A 19,374-nucleotide genomic window follows, 5' to 3' on the forward strand; every position below is an offset into this window, starting at 1 on the left:
ACTTTTGCATTCACCTCTGTTCAGTGGCCAAATTGAATAAAGAAGTATGATTTCAAATTGCCAAGGATGGTTCTGAAAACATTATCCAAACAAATACCTTTCCACCCGTTTCTAACTGCAAACACTAGTTTTGAAGGCTGTACCTTTGCGACAGAGCACTTGCCTAGTGTCTGTGAGCCCTGAGTTCCCTCTCCAACACAGAGACATGTTTTTACAGGAGAACTAGTTTTACTTGGGCTTTTCTAATTAGATAAAGTGGTTATAACAGTTATATATACACACAAATAACTTCAGCATTCATAGAGATTCCAGTCTGTACCTCTGTGCCTTGCTCTTGATAAAGTAATAGAAACTGAGTTTCATCTCATTTGTGGTTATATTTGGTCACCTGCCATAAAATGTATTAAGCTTAGAAATCTGTATATAGAGAGAGGGAGAGAAGAATATTCATGCCAAATATATGCTGTTTGTCATTCCAGCTTCAAAGCTAGAAAAGATCTCATTATAGCTCTAAAAAGTTCAAGTTCAGCAAGACAGCACCTATTACCATGTGACTCACCTAGTGTTGAGTCTCCTCTAACAATTCAAAGAAATTCAAACCAATAGTCTCCTTTTTAAACAGCATAAAAATCTCCACTGTGCCTCTGAGGAACTAAAAAAATATTACCATAATGATGTCAGAGAGTATACCCTTAAATGATACATTTGCATTTGCTTCTGAAGAGTTCTAAGCACCATTAAAATAACAGCATTTTCTCCCTTTAAAATTGAGTCCATTTGAGCCAACAAGATGGCTTATTAGGTAAGGGCACTGATGACGTAATCTCCAGAACTCACCTGGTAGAAAGGAAAGAACCAACCCCAGCGAGATGTCATAAGATCTCCATACATGCACCTGCACACACACATACACACAAATAAATTTCAGAAATCTAAAGTGGAAGATTTTAGTCCAATGATACTCAGCATTTGTGACATAGTTTAATAACAAGATCAGTTTGAATTTTCATCTCCAGGGATTATGATTTAGTTGGTAGAGCAGTTCTGAAATTAGCCTTGTTAATGGTCTTGTTCATATCTTGCTATAATTATCTGGAAGCTTAGTGGTAGTGGTGGTGTTTGTGGTAATGGTAGCGGTGGCGGTTGTGACAAGGTCTCATGCTGTCCAAGGTGGCCTCACGCTGTCTAGGTAATTTTAACTGGCCTTAAACTCCTGCTCCTACTGCCTCTGCCTCCAGAGTGCTAGAAATATAGGCGTCAGCCACCACCTCCAGTTGAGAGCTATTCATTACCATCCATTTAAACTGTAAACTTACTTCATTTTCCTAGCTGACATTCCTTACATTCAAATACTGTAGCGTGATATCGTAGATGGTGAACTTTTTTAACAGTGTTAACAAATAATAGTTGTTGCTTGCTTTAAACGCATGAGACTTAAGGCGTAAGTCCAGGTGTTTAGTTTTGTAGTGTCACTCTAGCCAGTGAATACTGAGGACACCCGAGTCAGCCTTCATCCCCTCCCGACCTGTAACTCAAGTTCCAGCAGCCCTTGCTTCTCTTCTCTCCACTGGCTGAGTACTCCCTAAGTTTCACAGCCCAAACGTCTCCGAAATTCTCGGCAGCCTGAGTTAGTAAGTCTTTGCAGGCTCTCACAACTTGACCCTCCAAGTCTCACATAATTTTTAAAATATTAGGAATATAACTAACATCGGTAAGTGGGGATATTTTTGAATGCCTCACTTCTAATAATCATCTTTTTCTGTGTCCAGAAACGCGTATCATAAAATTAACCATTTAAAAATGTCCTAGTGTTCAATCCTGTTATGTATAGGGAGCCAATCTGAAGAACATTTCTATCTGGAAAAACTGAACTCCTATACCGTTAATCTCCCCTTTCTCCCTGGCCCCACCCCATCGTTTTTTCCTCACAGCCTTTTTTCTTTTAAACGTGCAAATAGCTTCTTAACCCCTCTTCTCTCAATAATGGATGTATAGTTATTCTCACTTTGCTCACCAAATAAGAACCTTATCTACTTACAGTTCTAGCATGCAAAAAGAGTTAGAATTGCAAAGCCCTTGTGCGCATATGAAAATTGCCCACGTAATCCTTGGACTGAGTGGAGGATATTTTGTCCTGGGAGTTCTTCCAATGAGAGTAAGCTTTTATTCTGAGAACTGGGGGACCTGTGGCCATTTTGTGCTCGCTTATTTGTTTGGGATTTGAAGCTGCGGCTTAAATACTCAACTTCATATGGCTCTTTCCAGTGAACAGCAGAGGTTTATTTTCTTCTAGCAATTCATGTACCAGGTTGGATGTTTTCCTAGGGCCTGACAGTGTTAATATTCATTAAATAATTTCAAAAATCTTTGCTTAATACAGTATGAAGCTGTTTAGCATAAAACTATTGTGAGAATGATATAATTGGGTATAAAATAATGTGGGTATAAAATAAAGTCTCATTATTTTCAGAAACTTTGGCCATAAAAACACTACTCAACACAAGGTTTTCTCTTTTCCCATTCAGGAAAATGTTTTCATTAAATTAAAAAGGATTTAACTAGGGAGGTGTGTTAACAACTGACTGGTTCTATAGCAAACCAGGCAATTACTTTTCTTTTTAGGACTCCTCTATTTCAAATCTTCCTTCATTGTATATTCTTAGCAGACGTAAATCCCAGTGCTGCATTTAGTGCCCTGCACTCTCCGGAGTTCAAGCTACCAGCCCCACAATTTAGCCATTCCTCCATCTGTAGTCTCTGATACAAGATTAGCATTAATAGTTTACAAATAAGAACCTGTAGATACACTGAATTCCAGCCTGGAAAGTCCCCAAGTTCTGAGTTTTCCTTTTAAAATCTTTTACCTATTTTATTATAATACTAAATTTATTTAGAATATAGAATGCCTGTGGCACTTATGGTAGCTAGTGCTAGTTTGAATTCTTGTTCTTTCAACATTATTAAACCATATTCATATCTAGGCAAGTTTATGAGCAATTGGGTAAGTACATGTGATTCCGTTCATTAGTCACCATTTGTTATTCAGCATTTTTTAAAGGCTCTAACTTACATTTGAAGATACAACACGCTGTAGTTCAAGCAGTCCCTCCATTAAGGTATTTGCATCTGACGTTAGACTTCTTATGTAGAATCTACATACATATTATTTGATAGAAACTTTTACATTTTATATAGAAAAGGTTAATCTTAGGTAAATACAGAACTTGATTCTCTAGAGTTTTAATAATTCTAAAATATAAGTTACTATTAGTACATTTGTTACACAGCATAGCTTTAAACTAAAGTGCATATGAATGCTAAACTACATGCTGTGTTTATACTATACTTAAGAAAGCCAAAGAATTTTAGGTGTTTATTACTTCCACTCTTATTTTAAATCTTGGTGGAAATTAAAAGAGTCCTAGTCTTGCCTTTGAACTCATGGCGTGCAACAGTGCATCTCCCATGAATGGACTGTGTTCAGGAGCCAGATCGGGGTTTTCTGGCTGGGCCTGGGCCTAGGACAGGTCATTTAACTCTGGGGATGTCATTCTGCGCCCTCATCATTTGAGAGGATGGAGCAGGCTAGGTGAACTCTGGACCCTTCTAATATCTGCATCCCTTGAGGCAGTCAGCTTCATAGCTGTCTTCCGCTTCCTCCTGTGGCCCTGCTTCTCCAGCTGCTGTCTGCTGCAGCTGACATTTACCGACCATTCTGTCATTAGCATTCTTCGTCGTTAGTTATGGCTGCTTTACAGTTTTACTTCTAATTTGCCCAGTCCCCATGATTAACGTGTGTGTGTGTGTGTGTGTGTGTGTGTGTGTGTGCGTGTGTGTGTGTGTGTGTGTGTGTAAGTGAACACAGAAATTAATTGATGATCATATATAAGTTTTAACTAGACACAAAAGCTTTAAGTAGGCAGTTCTTATAGTTTGATGAGATTTTTGGACATGTAACCTAGATCTTGATTAAATATGCTTTAAACTTAGTTTCCCATATGAAAACTCATATCTCCTTGACTTAACTATCAATTTCAAGAGCCTCTTTCTGCCTCCTTTGCATTCCCCTCCACACCTTGCCCTGTGCTGATTGCATAAATCATCTCTTCAGTTCATTACCTCTGTTCCTCTTCCTGCTCCTTTTCTGCCTTTGAAATCATAGTACTTAACAGAGTTCTAAGTGGTAGCAAGCAGTAATGAGAGTGATCGTTTAAAACCTGCTAGGGAATGCTATGTCGTTTTTGTTTCAGAGAGGCCTCACAAATTAAGGTACAATTTGATATGGGGTCTTCTGTTCCCTACACACTCTGAGTTCGACGTAAAGACATGTTTGTGCCGTGTCCAGTGTTACTTGATTCTAAACATCTTTTGGAGCCTAATCCAACTTGTATATTCATTCAACATATATTTCCTTTACCTGCCATGTTCCAGGCAGTGTGTTCGTACATGTGAGAAGAGTGTTTGAAGCTATCCTAATTAGCTGTGTTTTACTTGTAGGAATTGATCCCGTAAATATGACTGTTTACATTCTGTCAGTGCTCTAAATATATTCCACTCGTGCAAACAGACAAATACAACAGTACAATTTTAGACGGTAATTTTGTCTTCATCCTTCCAAATCTCTCTGGCTGTCCTGAGATGAAAGTAACAATCTGTTTCATCTCATGCCTACTGTGTTCAAGTGGTAATGACTTCCTGAGCAGCAAGCATGAGGGGTGATCATGCCATCCCATGAAGACTCATCGTATCATGCTACCATGATTTCTGTGGTGGGAAGGCAAGAAGTGGGGACATGTATTGCATAGAAGCTCTCCCCACCTTAGGCTTTTCTATTCTGCCTCACTTTAGTTCAGTCACTGTATAGCACAGATTCCTTTTCACCTAACAGACTTTGTAAACATCCACCAGTATTCTTTACTATGATGATTATGTCACTGATGAGCCAAATGGAACAAGCCTGATTCTTTTCTTGATGTGTGAGTGAGGCAGCAGATACACGAATTCTCACATGGAAACATTGCAGTGCGACCACTCGGAGATATCAGTTATTTGTGGCCTAAAAAACTGATATATCCTGAACATTTTCTGGTGACTGTTCACTAATTATTAAATATTTTCTAATTAAGTTAGATGCTGGAAATGGATATGGAACTTTAAATCATGATTTATATATAACTTGGAGTTTTCTGAGTTCTTTCACATACTCGACCTCATCCTCATTTTATCCTGATTTGAATTAGTTGAATATCGCCAACGCCACTTAGACATAGAAAACATACAAAACGGAGGCCCTGGCCGATGACATGGTTTGTTGTAGTCACCAGCCTACATAATACTAAAATAATAAGGTGGTAATGAGCCCACTGATAATTAAAGCCTTCATACTAACAGGCAAATTCTAGATGGCAAACCTGGAAACAAAAGTTGGTCAGTATAAATGTTTTTATAGTTAAAGGGTTTCTACAACTGCGTTCTAGGCAGATGTGGAGGTGCATGCCCGTTAAACCCAGCACTTCACAGGTGGAGGCAGGAGAACACAAGTTCGTGGCCAGCCTGGGCTACGTGAAAGTCCATCTCAAAAAAGAAAAGAAAGAAAGAAACTAGAAATAAATTGACGTTGTAGTTGCTTTCTTGCTTTCATATGATCTTTTAGGCTCAGATCTAGAGTGACTTTATGGTGGGTTTGAGCCCTGGTAGAAAACACAGCAGCTCGGTGCTCTGGTGATCATGTATCTACACAGAGTCCTTAACTGGATTCTGACAACACAGCAGCCTAGCTTTCCAGCTCCACACATGCATTCATCTCCCTGCCTGAGCAACCTGACCCCTTCTTGTCCTCCTGTCGCATCCTGTCATTGAACCTGCATTGTGAATTTAACTACCTCACTTGCATAGTAGGTCTAAGAAATCAGCCAATGCATCTTTTCCCCATGTTCACTTTTTATATTTGTCTAGTTTATTGGCTTCTCAACATAATATTTTATTTTTTAAGAACTTCATGCATACTATGAACCTATTCTCTTATGAACAAGAGAGTTAAAAGTAACTACCTAAGTTTAGAAAGCAGACTTCTTGAAAGATCTGTTTGAAGGTAATGTGTCAGTTTTTTATCGGACTAACTCAAGAAGCCATGTCTCTGTTCCCTTCACGAGTGTTTAAAATGAACAACAGTGGAGAGTCTAGGACACTGCAATACACTCAGTCACACACTTCAATTCAGTCATGTTCATTATGCATCTCTATTAGAGCAAGAAAAAAACACAATAGAAATAACTCCATTTGAATAGGATTAATAACGCTGTGATCAAAGCTTTAAGTAAGAAATTCCACAAAATAAATGAGCCCATCCTTGGTATTCCCAGTTTACCAGAGTTGTAGCATTGCTGAGGAATTAGCCATCCTAATTTCTGAGTTTTATATGCAAATTGGATTATTCTGACCGTATATTTATGGCCATAAAAAGTTCATGTGCAGGCTGGCCTAATCTGCAAGAATTACCATATATTTATAAATTATCGTATATTTAAAAATGATATATGTAAATTGCACTTTAAAATGCTGTGTATGACTAGAATTATCAAGGAAGAGCTTAATAGAAGTTCCACAATTGCCTTTTACTATAAAAAGGATAAAACAAAAAAATTCATAATCTACTTCCTCCTCTCTTATGCAGTAGCAGTGGTTTTAATGATATTTCTAGGTCCTGTCTCCCTAAATTCTCAAGCACCAGTACAGCAAAGTAAATAGTACAGACATTGGTGTCAGCCAGTCCTGGCTTGAGGTCCAAATTCTATCAGTTGTATAATTTGGGATATTTAATTTAATTTAATGTGTTCTGAAAACTTACTCATTCAGCATTTGGTTTGTACTTGATCACCCACTATGTTCTGGGCCATCTTCCATCTCCAGGGCCATGTGTCAATTCATCAATTCCAAAGCAAAAGACCTGCTGGGGAACCGTGTCCTCCTTCAGAAAATTAAACCTTCTGAGATACATGAAACCATAGCAAAATATCTGTCGTATGGTGACACTTAAGAAACGTGTACAGCATTATTAATTCTTCCAACCCATAAAAATGTGTGGTCACACAGGAAGTGTAACAAAACAATGCAGAACTGGGAGGGAGCTTCACTCACGTCACCACAGAACCTCCCAGGCGGTGGTGGCAGGGAAGCGGAACTCCTCCTATCCTGGAAGTGTTTTAGTTATTTGCAAACGGGCATGGATACATGAGTGCAAACTGCTTGGACAGAAAACCAAAGGCACTAACTGTACAAGAAAAAAAGTATGCATAGACTCCCCCAGAATTAAAATTGTCTGTTCATCCAAAGACATCATTAAGAAAATAAGATTTGTTTAAGAAATTAAAAAACGTTTCCATCAATAAAAGGCAAGCATTAGGTAGTTTACATGGTGAAGACCAGTTGCCCCTGCACTAAAAGAGATACTTTGCATGTTTCCTCATCCTGGCATGAATAGCCATATGACTTGACAACCTCATAGCTACTTGTCTGCATATGCCATCAACTTTGATTCATCCTGAAGGCTCCCCTTTACCCTCATAGAAGGTAGGGAAAACTTATAAAGACGTTCTTCAAAATCACCTAACTGCTCACTTCAAACTTGCCCTGGGTCTTGTAAAGTGGTTTCTCTACTAGCCAGTGTTCATCTTTTGCTTCAGAATCGGTGGAAGAATTTGTTTTGTTTAAGATATTGCTAGGTGTTTTCTCTCAACTGCAAGAATTTTCTCACCCCTTTATCCTAAAATTGAAACCAACATCATTACAAGTAAAGTGTGGTGTCAAATGCCTGATCTCAGCCACTCAGGAGGCAGAGGCAGAACTGCTAGTCCAGCTAAGGCCACAGAGTGAGTTCAAGGCCAGCCTTGGCTACTAAGTTAAGACCCTACCTCAACACAAAAAGCATTATAAGAGCATATGTGAGCTCATTTTAAGAATACTGTGCAGATCACGGGCTTGCTTTCCCTCTTGGATAGATGAACTGTCTTTTTCTTCTTTTATCTCGCGCAGGAGCTCTGTTTTCTTTTGACCCTTAGAGATTTGCACAACTACCAGAAATGTTTACCTGAAACATCACCTGACTGACCATTGTGTTCATTGCACAAGTGTTTATTGTTTCCTCTCAGAGGCAAAGAGACTGGTAGTGTAATTGAACTGTCAGAGGAAAACTTTATAGCTGAGAACCTGTGCTACCTTCTTATTAATTTATTATATCAACTTGTATTTATGCAGTTTTCTGTTAATGGCCATGACAATAATTATGGATTATGAGAGTCAGCCTTCTTTTGTTTGTGGCTCAAATGAATTTAGGATATGACGGCACTTTCACTTTTAACCAATTTGAATTTATAATGGGGAGTAAAAAGCCACTTTTCAAGGTAAGGAATAGCAATTTAAGGGAAACGAGGTTATTCGTTTACTTTTTCAACATACCCTTACTATAGTCCTCATTGTGCAGTGACATTGTTTGACTTTTTCATCTTGTCCCTCTACTCTCAGGTGGAGGTAATTATGAATAGTGAAATATTATTTTAGATGTCTTTGTATGACGTGTGGATATGGGACAGCAAAGGTCTTTGGTAGGCTCTAATTGAAATTATCAAAAGGAATAAATTGGAGAAATGATTGGCTTTTGATTACAGTTTTAACTTTACAGATGAATACTTGGCATCACTTTGAGCAAATTCTGTTCTGTATATTAGCATTTCTTTCTCAGAACTAATATAATTTTCTTTTATTTTTAGAATGATCATAAAGTGTAATAAGGTTATTTCTGTAGGAAACTAATCATCCATTGGATATTTGACTCAGAAAGTAACCTCTTTAAAACTGATGAATACAGGGCAAATTATAATGGTGAGGTAGTCATAAATTAGGAACCAGCCACTGGGATCCCAAGGCTTTTAAATGTGGACTACTACATATATATTTTTTAATGTCTACCAAGCAGCGTAAGATAAAATCTTGCTTCCCTCCCACCTACTCAACTGTACTGAATCAGTCTCCCTTCTGAGCTGGTGGTACCCTGCTGCTTCCCTGAGCTAAAACCCATGACCCCTGTAGAGTATTAGTCCTGGGTTCCATTCCAGATTATGTTACTCTTCATGGGAGCGTTTGAAGGGGAAAGTTTTGAAAAGAAAAAATGGCGCCCACCTTCCGATGCTTCTGAAAGAATAGTTGTATTTCACTGTAGTGCTTTTCAATTTTTGAGTGAAACACAGTTTCCATGGTGTCAGATGCTATACCATTCAGTCAATATTCAGTGACTGTGGAGACATAGAGATTTCTGTTACCCAGAAGTTCCTATGTTCCTGTTCCCGATCAACATTCCCACAGCACACCTACCTTCCTAATTTCTAAAAGCAACCATTGATCTAATTTGGCACATATTTGCATATTCTAGAATTTTATTTAACTTAGCATGTATTTTTTTTCATTTTAGCTTCTTTTATTTGCCTGTTAGATGACCCATGTTGATGAGTTTCACAGTAGTTTTCCTTTTTTTGCTGATGTCTTCTGAACTGTGTATCTGAATTTATTAATATCTTGACAGTAAACAGATCGTAAGACTACAAGGTGAGAAAATACTGTCCAATAGTAAGTGACGGTCCTCATAACTTTCAGGCACCTCTCTCGCTTTAACTGGGGCTATAAGGATCAAGAAGTACTCTTTGGGGTGCTTGAGTTATTCTACTAAAAACAGAGAAAGTGGGTGAGAACCCATCAGTGATGACAGTGGCCACCAAACTGTTTCCTTCACTTAAAGTTATGCCGTGACTTCACAGAGTAAATGTTAATAATCCCAGATGAGGAAATTCTTACTGTAGTGTCTAGTTTATCAAAACACCCTGCACTAGAGCTGAGCCTCGTGCAACATACCTGCAATTCTAGTACTTGGGAGCCTAAGGCAGGAGAATTACAAGTTCAAGGCCATCCTGGGCCTATCTTTGTCTTGTAAAGAAAATTGGTAGATAGACTACTTCCATTGTTTATCGATGTGCTGATACATTGGTAGCTGTTATACATTCTAGATGATGTAACATGGACCTAGTGAACTCAGTCTTATAGTGCAAAATTCAATTTGATCTGTAATTCCAAGGAAAAGTTATATAAATCCAAGGTGATTGGTACATTAGGATTGACATCAAGATCTGGGTTTTTCTAAACATTCAAATGATATTAATTCTAAGTTTTGCTACTTTACTCAGAGTCAGTGAATTTGAGCAAATATTTACTGTGGCTCTGGGTGCTGCATGCTATGCTATAGTCCAATATACCTAAAGGGTGAAGGTTTTCCTCTTCCGCTGTCTCTTGCAAGAGAGTTCCAGCTATATCCTATGCATAACTGAGTTTGATGTCACACTGCATCCTTAACCACCTCCACCTTCAACACTAGGAACACAGCAGGATCCTGGCATGTTGACACATACCAATAGCATACATAACAGCTACTCTCTTGCCATTCTAGAAGGATCACACATCGTTTTCAATGCTTAAATGATTATTTGGCAGTAGAAAAGAGCCATATAGCAACACAATGCCTCTATCAGTTCATGGGAAAAGGTACCCAAATGAGATGAAAAGTAGCCAGAGCGGTGATAAGATATTAATAAAACTGACTTATTTTAATTCTCCAAATCTCATATCCACTTGTGTTCTCGTTCCTTTTACCTTCCAACCTACCACTTAGTACTCCTACAATCCCTTGTCGGTCTTTTTTACATGCATGTGCATGTGTGTGTGTATGATGTCTGGAGGTGGGCATGCATGCCATGGTGCACATGTGGAGGTCAGAGGACACCTTTATAGAGTCAGGTCTCTCCATGCACCTTTAGGTGGATTGTGGGGATCGAGCTCAGGTCACAAGGCTTGCACAGCAGGTGCCTTTACCTACTGAGCCATCTTGCCTGCTGCCTTTACTCAGTCATACTTATTTTTCTCCTGGTTTCACTATTCATATTTCAGTCTGATAATTTCAAAAATACTGACGTGAAGCTTCTCTTTAATATGACCTACTTTCGTGTAGAATTTGGCCTACGTTGTATTTCTCATTTTTAAAAGGCCAGTTAGATTTGAATTACCGAGAGAACCTCATTAAGTATAATTTAACCCATAAGGAAAACTTACAGAACCATCATAATAAGCCTCAAGGATAGAGTCTCAATTCTAACGACTGCTAACTTCTTTTGAGCAATATCTAAACAGTCCATCATCATTTCAGTTGTGGTAATTAATTTTAATTACCTGCCAATAATATTTCTTGCCCGATGGAAAAACCAGGAAATAGCCCCTATTCCCTTTTGAACATGAGAAATCATATCAGCTTAACGTGAGGAAGGTAGAGAGCTCACGGGTTGTGAATTAGAGAATTACAGACTTCATCTCTGGGTGCATGTATGCTGCTTGAGGGGCATTTGAAAAGTCCCAGCATAGCGTAAAGTTGCTATTATAGTAAATACCTTTCCTCCTTCCATTTACCTGTGGGTCTGGAGAGCAAAAACCAGGTTTTTATGGGGCTAGAAGTGTTGGCTTAGTGGCTGAGCATGGGCTTAGCACAGGTGGGGCCATAGTTTAATGCCCTTCACTGAAGAGAATTGGCTTCTCACTTTTTAATTGTTTTTGCTTCATTACATTTTTTTGTTGTTGTTGTTGTTGCTTCTCAGTCACTAAAAATGCTGGCTTCATGTACATACCAAGTGATTTTTAAGTTAGAAGTTCAGACTTAACATCAAAAGCCACAAATTTTCCACTAATTTTCTTTAAAACCGCCACTCGGATTTTCACGGAAATAATTCATCCTCCTCTCTTTCCAGTGGGAAATGAGGTCAGAAAGTGACCTGTTCTTTAGCCAGTGAGTCCATGGAAAATGGTGGGAGTAGGGCCACTTCCTAAGTACTAATTTTATTGGCAATACAAAGTATTATTGCATCCATGTACTGTTGTGACTTAAATAGAATTATCAGGATTTAAAATACCTTTTGCAAAATTGTTGCCAAAGAAAGTACAGTGGTGATTTATTGAAAGAGAACATTTAATACTCAGAGCTGTGTGAGAGTTCCAAACCATCAAACTTTTAGGGTTTAACTTGCCTTTTTTCTGGAAGAGAAAATCAGTTTTGAATGCCACCCAGATCCCCATTTTGTCAGCGGAAGAATCAGTTAGCACAATAAATAATTGTAGAGCTAGAAAGGACTGCTGGCATCTAGTCTAAGCCCAGGAGTCACTCAGTCCAAGGAAATCACTGTCTCCTCCTGGGCCGTGGCTGTCCTTCTGTAGCCACAGTCCTCAGATCCCAGCTGAGGGGGATGGAACTGACTCTTCACTCCTGATAGCCTCCATTTTCTCATGCTCCTGGCTGCAGCTGTGTGGCTTATTTCCTTAATTCACCGCCGTGTCTGAATTAGCTTCAGGAAAGTACTGGCTGCTATATGCAGCAACTCAGCTTTGAACTAGAACACCTGGCAGAGGTAAAGATGAATAATTCTGAGTTTTAGGGAAGGTTGTAGTCAGTGGTGTCACTGGTACTGTGGAAAATACACTTCAAAGGGCTATGTCATAGTAACGTAAGATTGAGAAGAACTACCCTGCTCTTCAGATAGTGATGCCTCCTACCACATTGTAATGGAGGCCAGCACAGCTCTTCATGGAGAGACGGTGCTAGGCAAAGTATAATATAAAGGTTATTTGTCTATATTCTCAGTCCTGATTCACATGTATTAAATCAACCGGTATTTATTTTGCATATTGCATGAGATAATTCCCCTGCTGGGTCAGACTATTAGAGCACACTGCAAGATTCTGTCTTTTGTTGTGGAATATTTGTTTACAGTGTGTGAAGATGTGTCACTGTGATTGGTTTAATAAAGAGATGAATGGCCAATCGCTAGGCAGGAGAGAATAGGCGGGATTTCTGGAGAGAGAGAGAACTCTGGGAAGAAGAGAGGCAGAGGGATGTCAGTGAGACACTGAACAAGTCAAACATACAGTACAGAAGAGAGGTAACCGATCCATGTGACAAAACGTAGATTAATAAAAGCAGGTTAATTAAGTTATAAGAGCTAGTTGGGGAAAAGCCTAAGTTAAGGTCAAGCTTTCGTAATAGTAAGTCTGTGTCGTTATTTGGGGAGCTGGTGGTCTCACAAAGAAAAAACTCACGACAGTCTTTGGCCCCAAAGATCATAAAATATACTTGGCATAGAGTGATAGATACCATGTCACTACCTACAGAGCAGAGAAGCTACACTCCACTTTTACAAGCTCTACGAAGTTTAACCACTACCCACGCAATTGATTAATGTTACCAGCCTCATCCGGATACAGTGAGAAATGCATACTATAACTGTTGTGAGGCATTTTACAAATGAGAATTCTGTAAATATAACAGCTAAAGAAAAGACAAGATTGAATAATATAGTAAGAATGGGTCTCTTGCATGGTCAGTATTTATAGCAAAGCATAGCACTGCTACCACAGGCTGTATTCTATGTAAATACCATTGTCCAGCTCCTACACTGTCAAAAATGTGTGTGTTAGCAAGAAAGACTGCACAGTATTAAACTATTTGGGGTATTAAATCAGCTAAGTATAGTTGCAATATTATGTATAATGTAGAGTTTCTGTGTCTGCAATTTTGATTAAAAATTTCATGCATTTCAGTGTTTTGTAAGTATTTCTCTAACAAATTTTAAATGCTGAAACAATCAAACCCCATTACTTGCTAGTAAAGGGATTCATTTTAGGCTCAAAAATCTGTGAGAAGATTCCAAGGGTGGCTATTTACCTGTCCTGTGATTAACCTGTCAGTGTATTGAGCTAGAGTTGGTGGAGGAGAGAGAGTATTACCAACAGTTTAGAATGCATGAGCCTCTCTGATTTGTTGGCTTTCTTAGAAGACTGCCGTATCAGTTTCTGTCTCCTGCTCTAGCCACAGAGATGGAGGGTTTATACAACTGGGCATTTCCTTCAGGCACCTTTATTAAGTCATTTTTACACTGTGGAGCAGTGGTTCTCAGCCTATGGGTAGCCACTACTTTGGGGGACAAGTGACCCCTTCACAGGGGTCACATATCAGATATCCTGCATATCAGATATTTACATTATGATTCATAACAGCAAAATTACAGTTATGAAGCAGCAACAAAACAGCTTTATGGTTGGGGGTCCCCACAACCTGAGGAACTGTATTAAAGGGTGGCAGCATTAGGAAGGTTGAGAACCATGCTTTAGAAGGCGCTTCTCAGACTGTAGAAGAAGGAAGTGAACCTTTCAGAGAGCCATTTAGTGTTCTGTGATGATGAACTAATCCTAATTTTAGCAGCAGTCCTTTCACAGTCTAACAATCCTTCTCACTGTACTTAAATGGAGCGTTCTGCCCAGTCAGCCTCTAGCATAAGAGAACCGAGATATCCATGACCATTGGCTTTACAGTCTCCCTTTCCCTGAATGATAGCATTTTTATCTCCGTTTTCAGAGACACAACTTCAAGTCTAATTTCATTACACTCAGAAATAGTAGAAATATTCAAAATTTCAATTTGTATGCATGCCAGTTATTTGCACTATATATTAATACAGGTATTACATGACAAAGAACCATTTTTAGTACTTACCTGATGAAATGGGAATTCAGCAATATGGGGATCTACCATACAATTCTTTGATCTGTTCTATATTTTGGGGCTTTGGTCTCCATTGTCCTTTTATCCTTATTATATTTCTTCTAAGATAACTTCTAAATATAACTTCTAAAACACACTTCCATTTAGTGTTTCTATTTAAGTAAGAGAGATAAGATAAATAAGAGTCGTGTAAAATCAATATCACACATTTTTGCTGTACTTCATAAGACTGAGCAGTTAAGATGGGAAACCTCAGTATTTAATACTGTTTTCCAAATTGGTTATCAGCTCATGCTTCAGTGATTGAAGAGAGTAAGTATAATACGTAGTCAAATAGACAAAACATAATAGCTAAGCCGATATGTTTTTTAAAGTGTAAGACTTCTGTGCATCACATGGCAGAGAATTACTAACATTTGCCTGAACAAGCTCCCCTGGTGTCGTCAGGTTCTGTGGAATGTTTTCACTGCACTTGAACGTGAATCCTCATAAAGGCGTGGGCTCTTAACAGTTACCGCTTGAAAGCACTACACTGTTTTTTGACGGTTATAGCTCACCTTTCCTGGTTATATTTGTGACGTTTGTGATACTGTACTAGTATGCAAAAGATGAACCTATATACATATTTAGAGTTTGAAAAAGTAGAATTGTGTGCATCTTAGAAAAATATATGGTAACTTGTGGCACTTTGAAAAAGGAATGTGCAATTATAAAGATTTATACCACTTGGACATTTTTTTAACCCTAGAATTACTCTTCCTAAAACTAGCACTTTGTTCCCACTGTTAATTCCTGTTTGATTTGTGATGTGGGATGTTTCACATAGACCATTCTCCCACTGAGTTTTCTCCTCTATGTCCTGACCTCAACAGCTTCAAAGAACAGTCTGAATGAATCCAGTGATGAGCAGGAAAACCATGACCATTAGGTATCATGAGCATTTACTCTTGTGCTGATTTAAATATGAGCAATTTTCTTGTTAAAATTATCTAAAACAATATTCAAACATTTAAAGTAGTGTTTATTGATTAAAATAATTAGGTAGAAATCCTGATAGTCATAATTTATCCCAAAATCTAAATTTTCTCATGCAACCAATTATATAGATGTGCTTAAAACACACCCATATTCCCCCAAGGGAAATAAGACATGTAATAAATGGATTTCTATATGGATATGGCTCATATATATATGTTCACATATATAAACTTCTGTTCAGTCACAGGCATTTTACTATAATATACCATGGGTCATAAACAAAGTGGGTGGGTATAAATGCTAACATTAGAAGTTGGCATCAGCATAAATTATGCATAAACGTATTGCAATAGAAGGCTTCTATCATGCCTTTATCTGAATAATTTACCATTGGTTTTCTCTAGCCTTCCCCACTTAAGGCTGCACAATTATTTTAAATGAAGGAAAATAGAATCTCTGAACAAATAAGTAAAAAACAAAGTGGTCCCATTTGCCACAGTTTGAAAAATCTGTTGAATTTTTTTGAGGTCCATTGGCTACTAACAGCTTCTGAGTCTTACCTATAAATCACAGCATTTAGGAATTATACATTTCCCCTTCCCTTCAAAATGTATTCAGAATTGATGCAAATTATAACTTTTAACTATAACTCTAAAAATTGCTATCTATATTGAAAGATTAAATGACATAAGCACTACAAAAGATTGCTAATTAATAATGTAACCCCATATACTATCAAACTTCTGGTAGTGTTGGGTTTCTTGCAAAGCCTTAAAATATTTTAGTGAAAAAAATCACCTGAAAAAAGAAGGCACTTTATTATCTGGACTATTTATCTGTATAGAATTTGTCTAAAAGTCCCTTAAAATATTCTTTATCCTTTTATAAATTTATCCTAGTTATACATTTTTCTAAAGCAACTTAGAATATAAAGTGATAAAGTAAACTATTTTAATTTAACAGAAAATTGTTACATAGTATAAACAATGAATAATACAGAAATGAAAATAGTAAAAAAAAAATAAATAAAAAGTATATGTGAAATGGCAAAACTGCCTAATGTAATCATTTGAAATTACCATGTAAAATATAAAGACTTTCTGTGAAAAAACTTTAGACAGTTTTTATTTGTTAATTCTATTTTTTAATTGTTTCTACCTTATCTTGAAATAATTACCAAATAAGAGGGCAATCAGAACTATTAAACTAGCCTATCATAACTTAGTTTTGTTTTGACAGAGCTTTTTTAATGTAACCGTGAAGCATTCAGAATCCATTTTGTTTCTTCTTTGCTCAAGTCATCCAGACTTGGTGAATTACCAAATTTAAATCATTCCTGTAAACATACTGGCATATAAATGGTTCCTCTTGGGAAAATCAGTGGTCAGTTTATACAATGGATTTATTCAGCAGAAAAAAACATATAATATTTTTTTCAAAAGTATCAACCTTCATATGTTGATCCTTAACATCTGTCAACATAAAAATGATAGGCTAATATTTTCCAATTTTGTTTATAAGCAGTGTACCTAAACATTTTAAGAAAGCATTTTCCATGATGTTACTTGTTTTTAAATCTTTCTACACTTTAACCCTTTTTCTCTCTCTAGTTTTAAGTATTTTAATAAATGTAAATGTTTTCTAGACAGAGTCATCATTTCATGATATGGAAGAGTCAAGCTTATCAGGTCTTTCCTTACCAAGGAGAGACTAAAAACAAAATCTGTGTCCATTGTTTGGTTTGTATCTTTGTTTTCTTTTTAAAGTAAGACCTATTAACCCAAAGGTGTGTTAATGTCAAGGCATGCACGATCTTAAATGTAGATCTATTGAGTATTCTGTGATGCTGAGTAACAGGCTTCTCTCAACTCTGTGATGCTAAGAATTTTTCTTAGGAAGTTTGTTTAATGTTAGGTTGTTGTTCTGAAAGATGTTGATCCTAGTGAGGTTTTTTAAAAACTGGAAAACAAACGCATGTATTACAAGTATAGAAATGGTGAATTGTAAACTTACCATACAGTATTGATTATATTTTCAATCATGCTTCACTGTTAAATATAGACAACATAACATTGCTGCCGTACTGTTACTGAGTACATTTTCCTAATGACCCTGTTATCACTATTCCAGAATTAGATGTTGGGCAGATACATGATTGATTCCTGTGTCTGCATAGATATTTCCAGGTATATTCTTCTCTTGGTGAGTAAAAATATATTTTCCATGACATCAGTACATTGAGATCTGAATATACCTGTATCAATGCTTATTGCACATTTCTTATACAGTATCTTCATTTGCCAAAATTGGCCTAGGCTAAAACTGGAGGGTTTGTTACATGCTTTCTACCAGAAAGGTTTTCAATTATATTAGTAGTGGGTTTGTACTGTGAAAATAGTGGAACTCCCTTTAAAATTTCTTACTTGCTAAATTTAAATTAATATTTTTTCTTTAGCTCACAAATTACCCTAAATCCAGAGAGAATCTCAGCCTTTTTCACTGTTGTCAGACCAAGCATAAGGAACAGCCCTATGATACTACAAAACAGTTGAGGACTAAGGACTAAATCCTTTATGTTCCACTCCAGAATAAAGGCATTCGGTGAAAGAAATGAACTGAAGTTCATCATGAGTGCAAGGCTTCTGTACTTGGCATTCCTGCACGGAAGGGAAGACAGGTATCGACGCCATTGGCATCATTTTCAAACTGACCTTATGCAGAAAGCCCTCCACCACGCTGGAGGACTTCTCGACAGTCCGGTTTGCTATGTGGGGGAGGGGGAGTGTTTTAATTCTTTAAGTCTTTCAATTTCCAAATCGCTGTTTGCCAGCATTGAGGGAGAAGACATGTAGACTTGAAAATACTTTCTTAAGAGATCATGTAACTATATAACTATGAATTTAAATTTTGAGGGGGGGGTCATTTCAATCCGCTGCCTCGTATAAGAAACATTTTTTTAAAATCTGTAACTGCTTTAGTGTTAACAGGGTACAAGGTGTTTTTGTCCTGTATCGTATTTCAAAGGTTCTCATCGGTTGTGACTGTATTGTACTGTATGAAAAGAAGTCAGAAATTGCCTTGTATTGTTTATAATGGACCATAACACATACTAATTCAGTTTTCATGTTCCAAGTTTTTCAGTGATGCATGTTCACAGTTAGGTCCTAAAATCCTGTGGTGCTAATTCCTCCATAATTCAATGGTGCTTTTGTGGATGCTAACTGCACACATGCTGAACAAAGCTTGAAATTCAGAACCTCCCTCCTTCCTCTGTTTATATGAAGTAAAATAAAATAACTTGAATTTGTCTCAAAGTATCACTGACAATCCAATAAACTGGTTTCTATGTGTCATTAGTTTGGACTCTTTATTTTTCAGAAGTCACCTCAGTCACACTGGGCCCCAAATGCTGATCTTGCCATGTGTTTATTTCACTATTCATTTGTGCCTGCAAATTTATGTTGTCTCTAGAAATTTAAACCCAATTGGTCTAACTTCTGAAACCATGTTTAGATAGTACCTATAAAATCAAACACTGTCAGATCTAAAAGTATGTTGAAAAGACCAAATGTGTGCCAATATGGTGCCTTTGTTTGTTTTAGTAGATTGTTGATAACTGATCATTGGATTGAGCCAGAAGAAAAAATTTGCAGGAAAGTGAGTGCACCTTCTAAATCTTTATTTCATCCCAGACCACACTAAAAAGACTCACCCCTCTGTTGTTTGGTTTTGCTCTTTTGGGTGGCCCGCCACCCAGC

At 37.4% G+C, this 19,374-nt stretch overlaps 1 protein-coding gene across 1 annotated transcript in view; it reads left to right on the top strand.

Annotated features, from left to right (window-relative positions):
• Nucleotides 1–18,969, top strand: part of Purg (purine rich element binding protein G) — a 31,760-nt gene extending 12,791 nt beyond the window's left edge. The window contains exon 2 of the mRNA XM_059244193.1: nucleotides 18,072–18,969. Within this exon, the coding sequence (XP_059100176.1) occupies nucleotides 18,072–18,182 (111 nt within the window). The 3' untranslated portion in view covers nucleotides 18,183–18,969. The remainder of the gene's footprint in view (nucleotides 1–18,071) is intronic.
• Nucleotides 18,970–19,374: the final 405 nt, after the last annotated feature.

This window comes from Peromyscus eremicus, chromosome 17, assembly GCF_949786415.1.
Source record: "Peromyscus eremicus chromosome 17, PerEre_H2_v1, whole genome shotgun sequence".
Taxonomy (NCBI): domain Eukaryota; kingdom Metazoa; phylum Chordata; class Mammalia; order Rodentia; family Cricetidae; genus Peromyscus; species Peromyscus eremicus.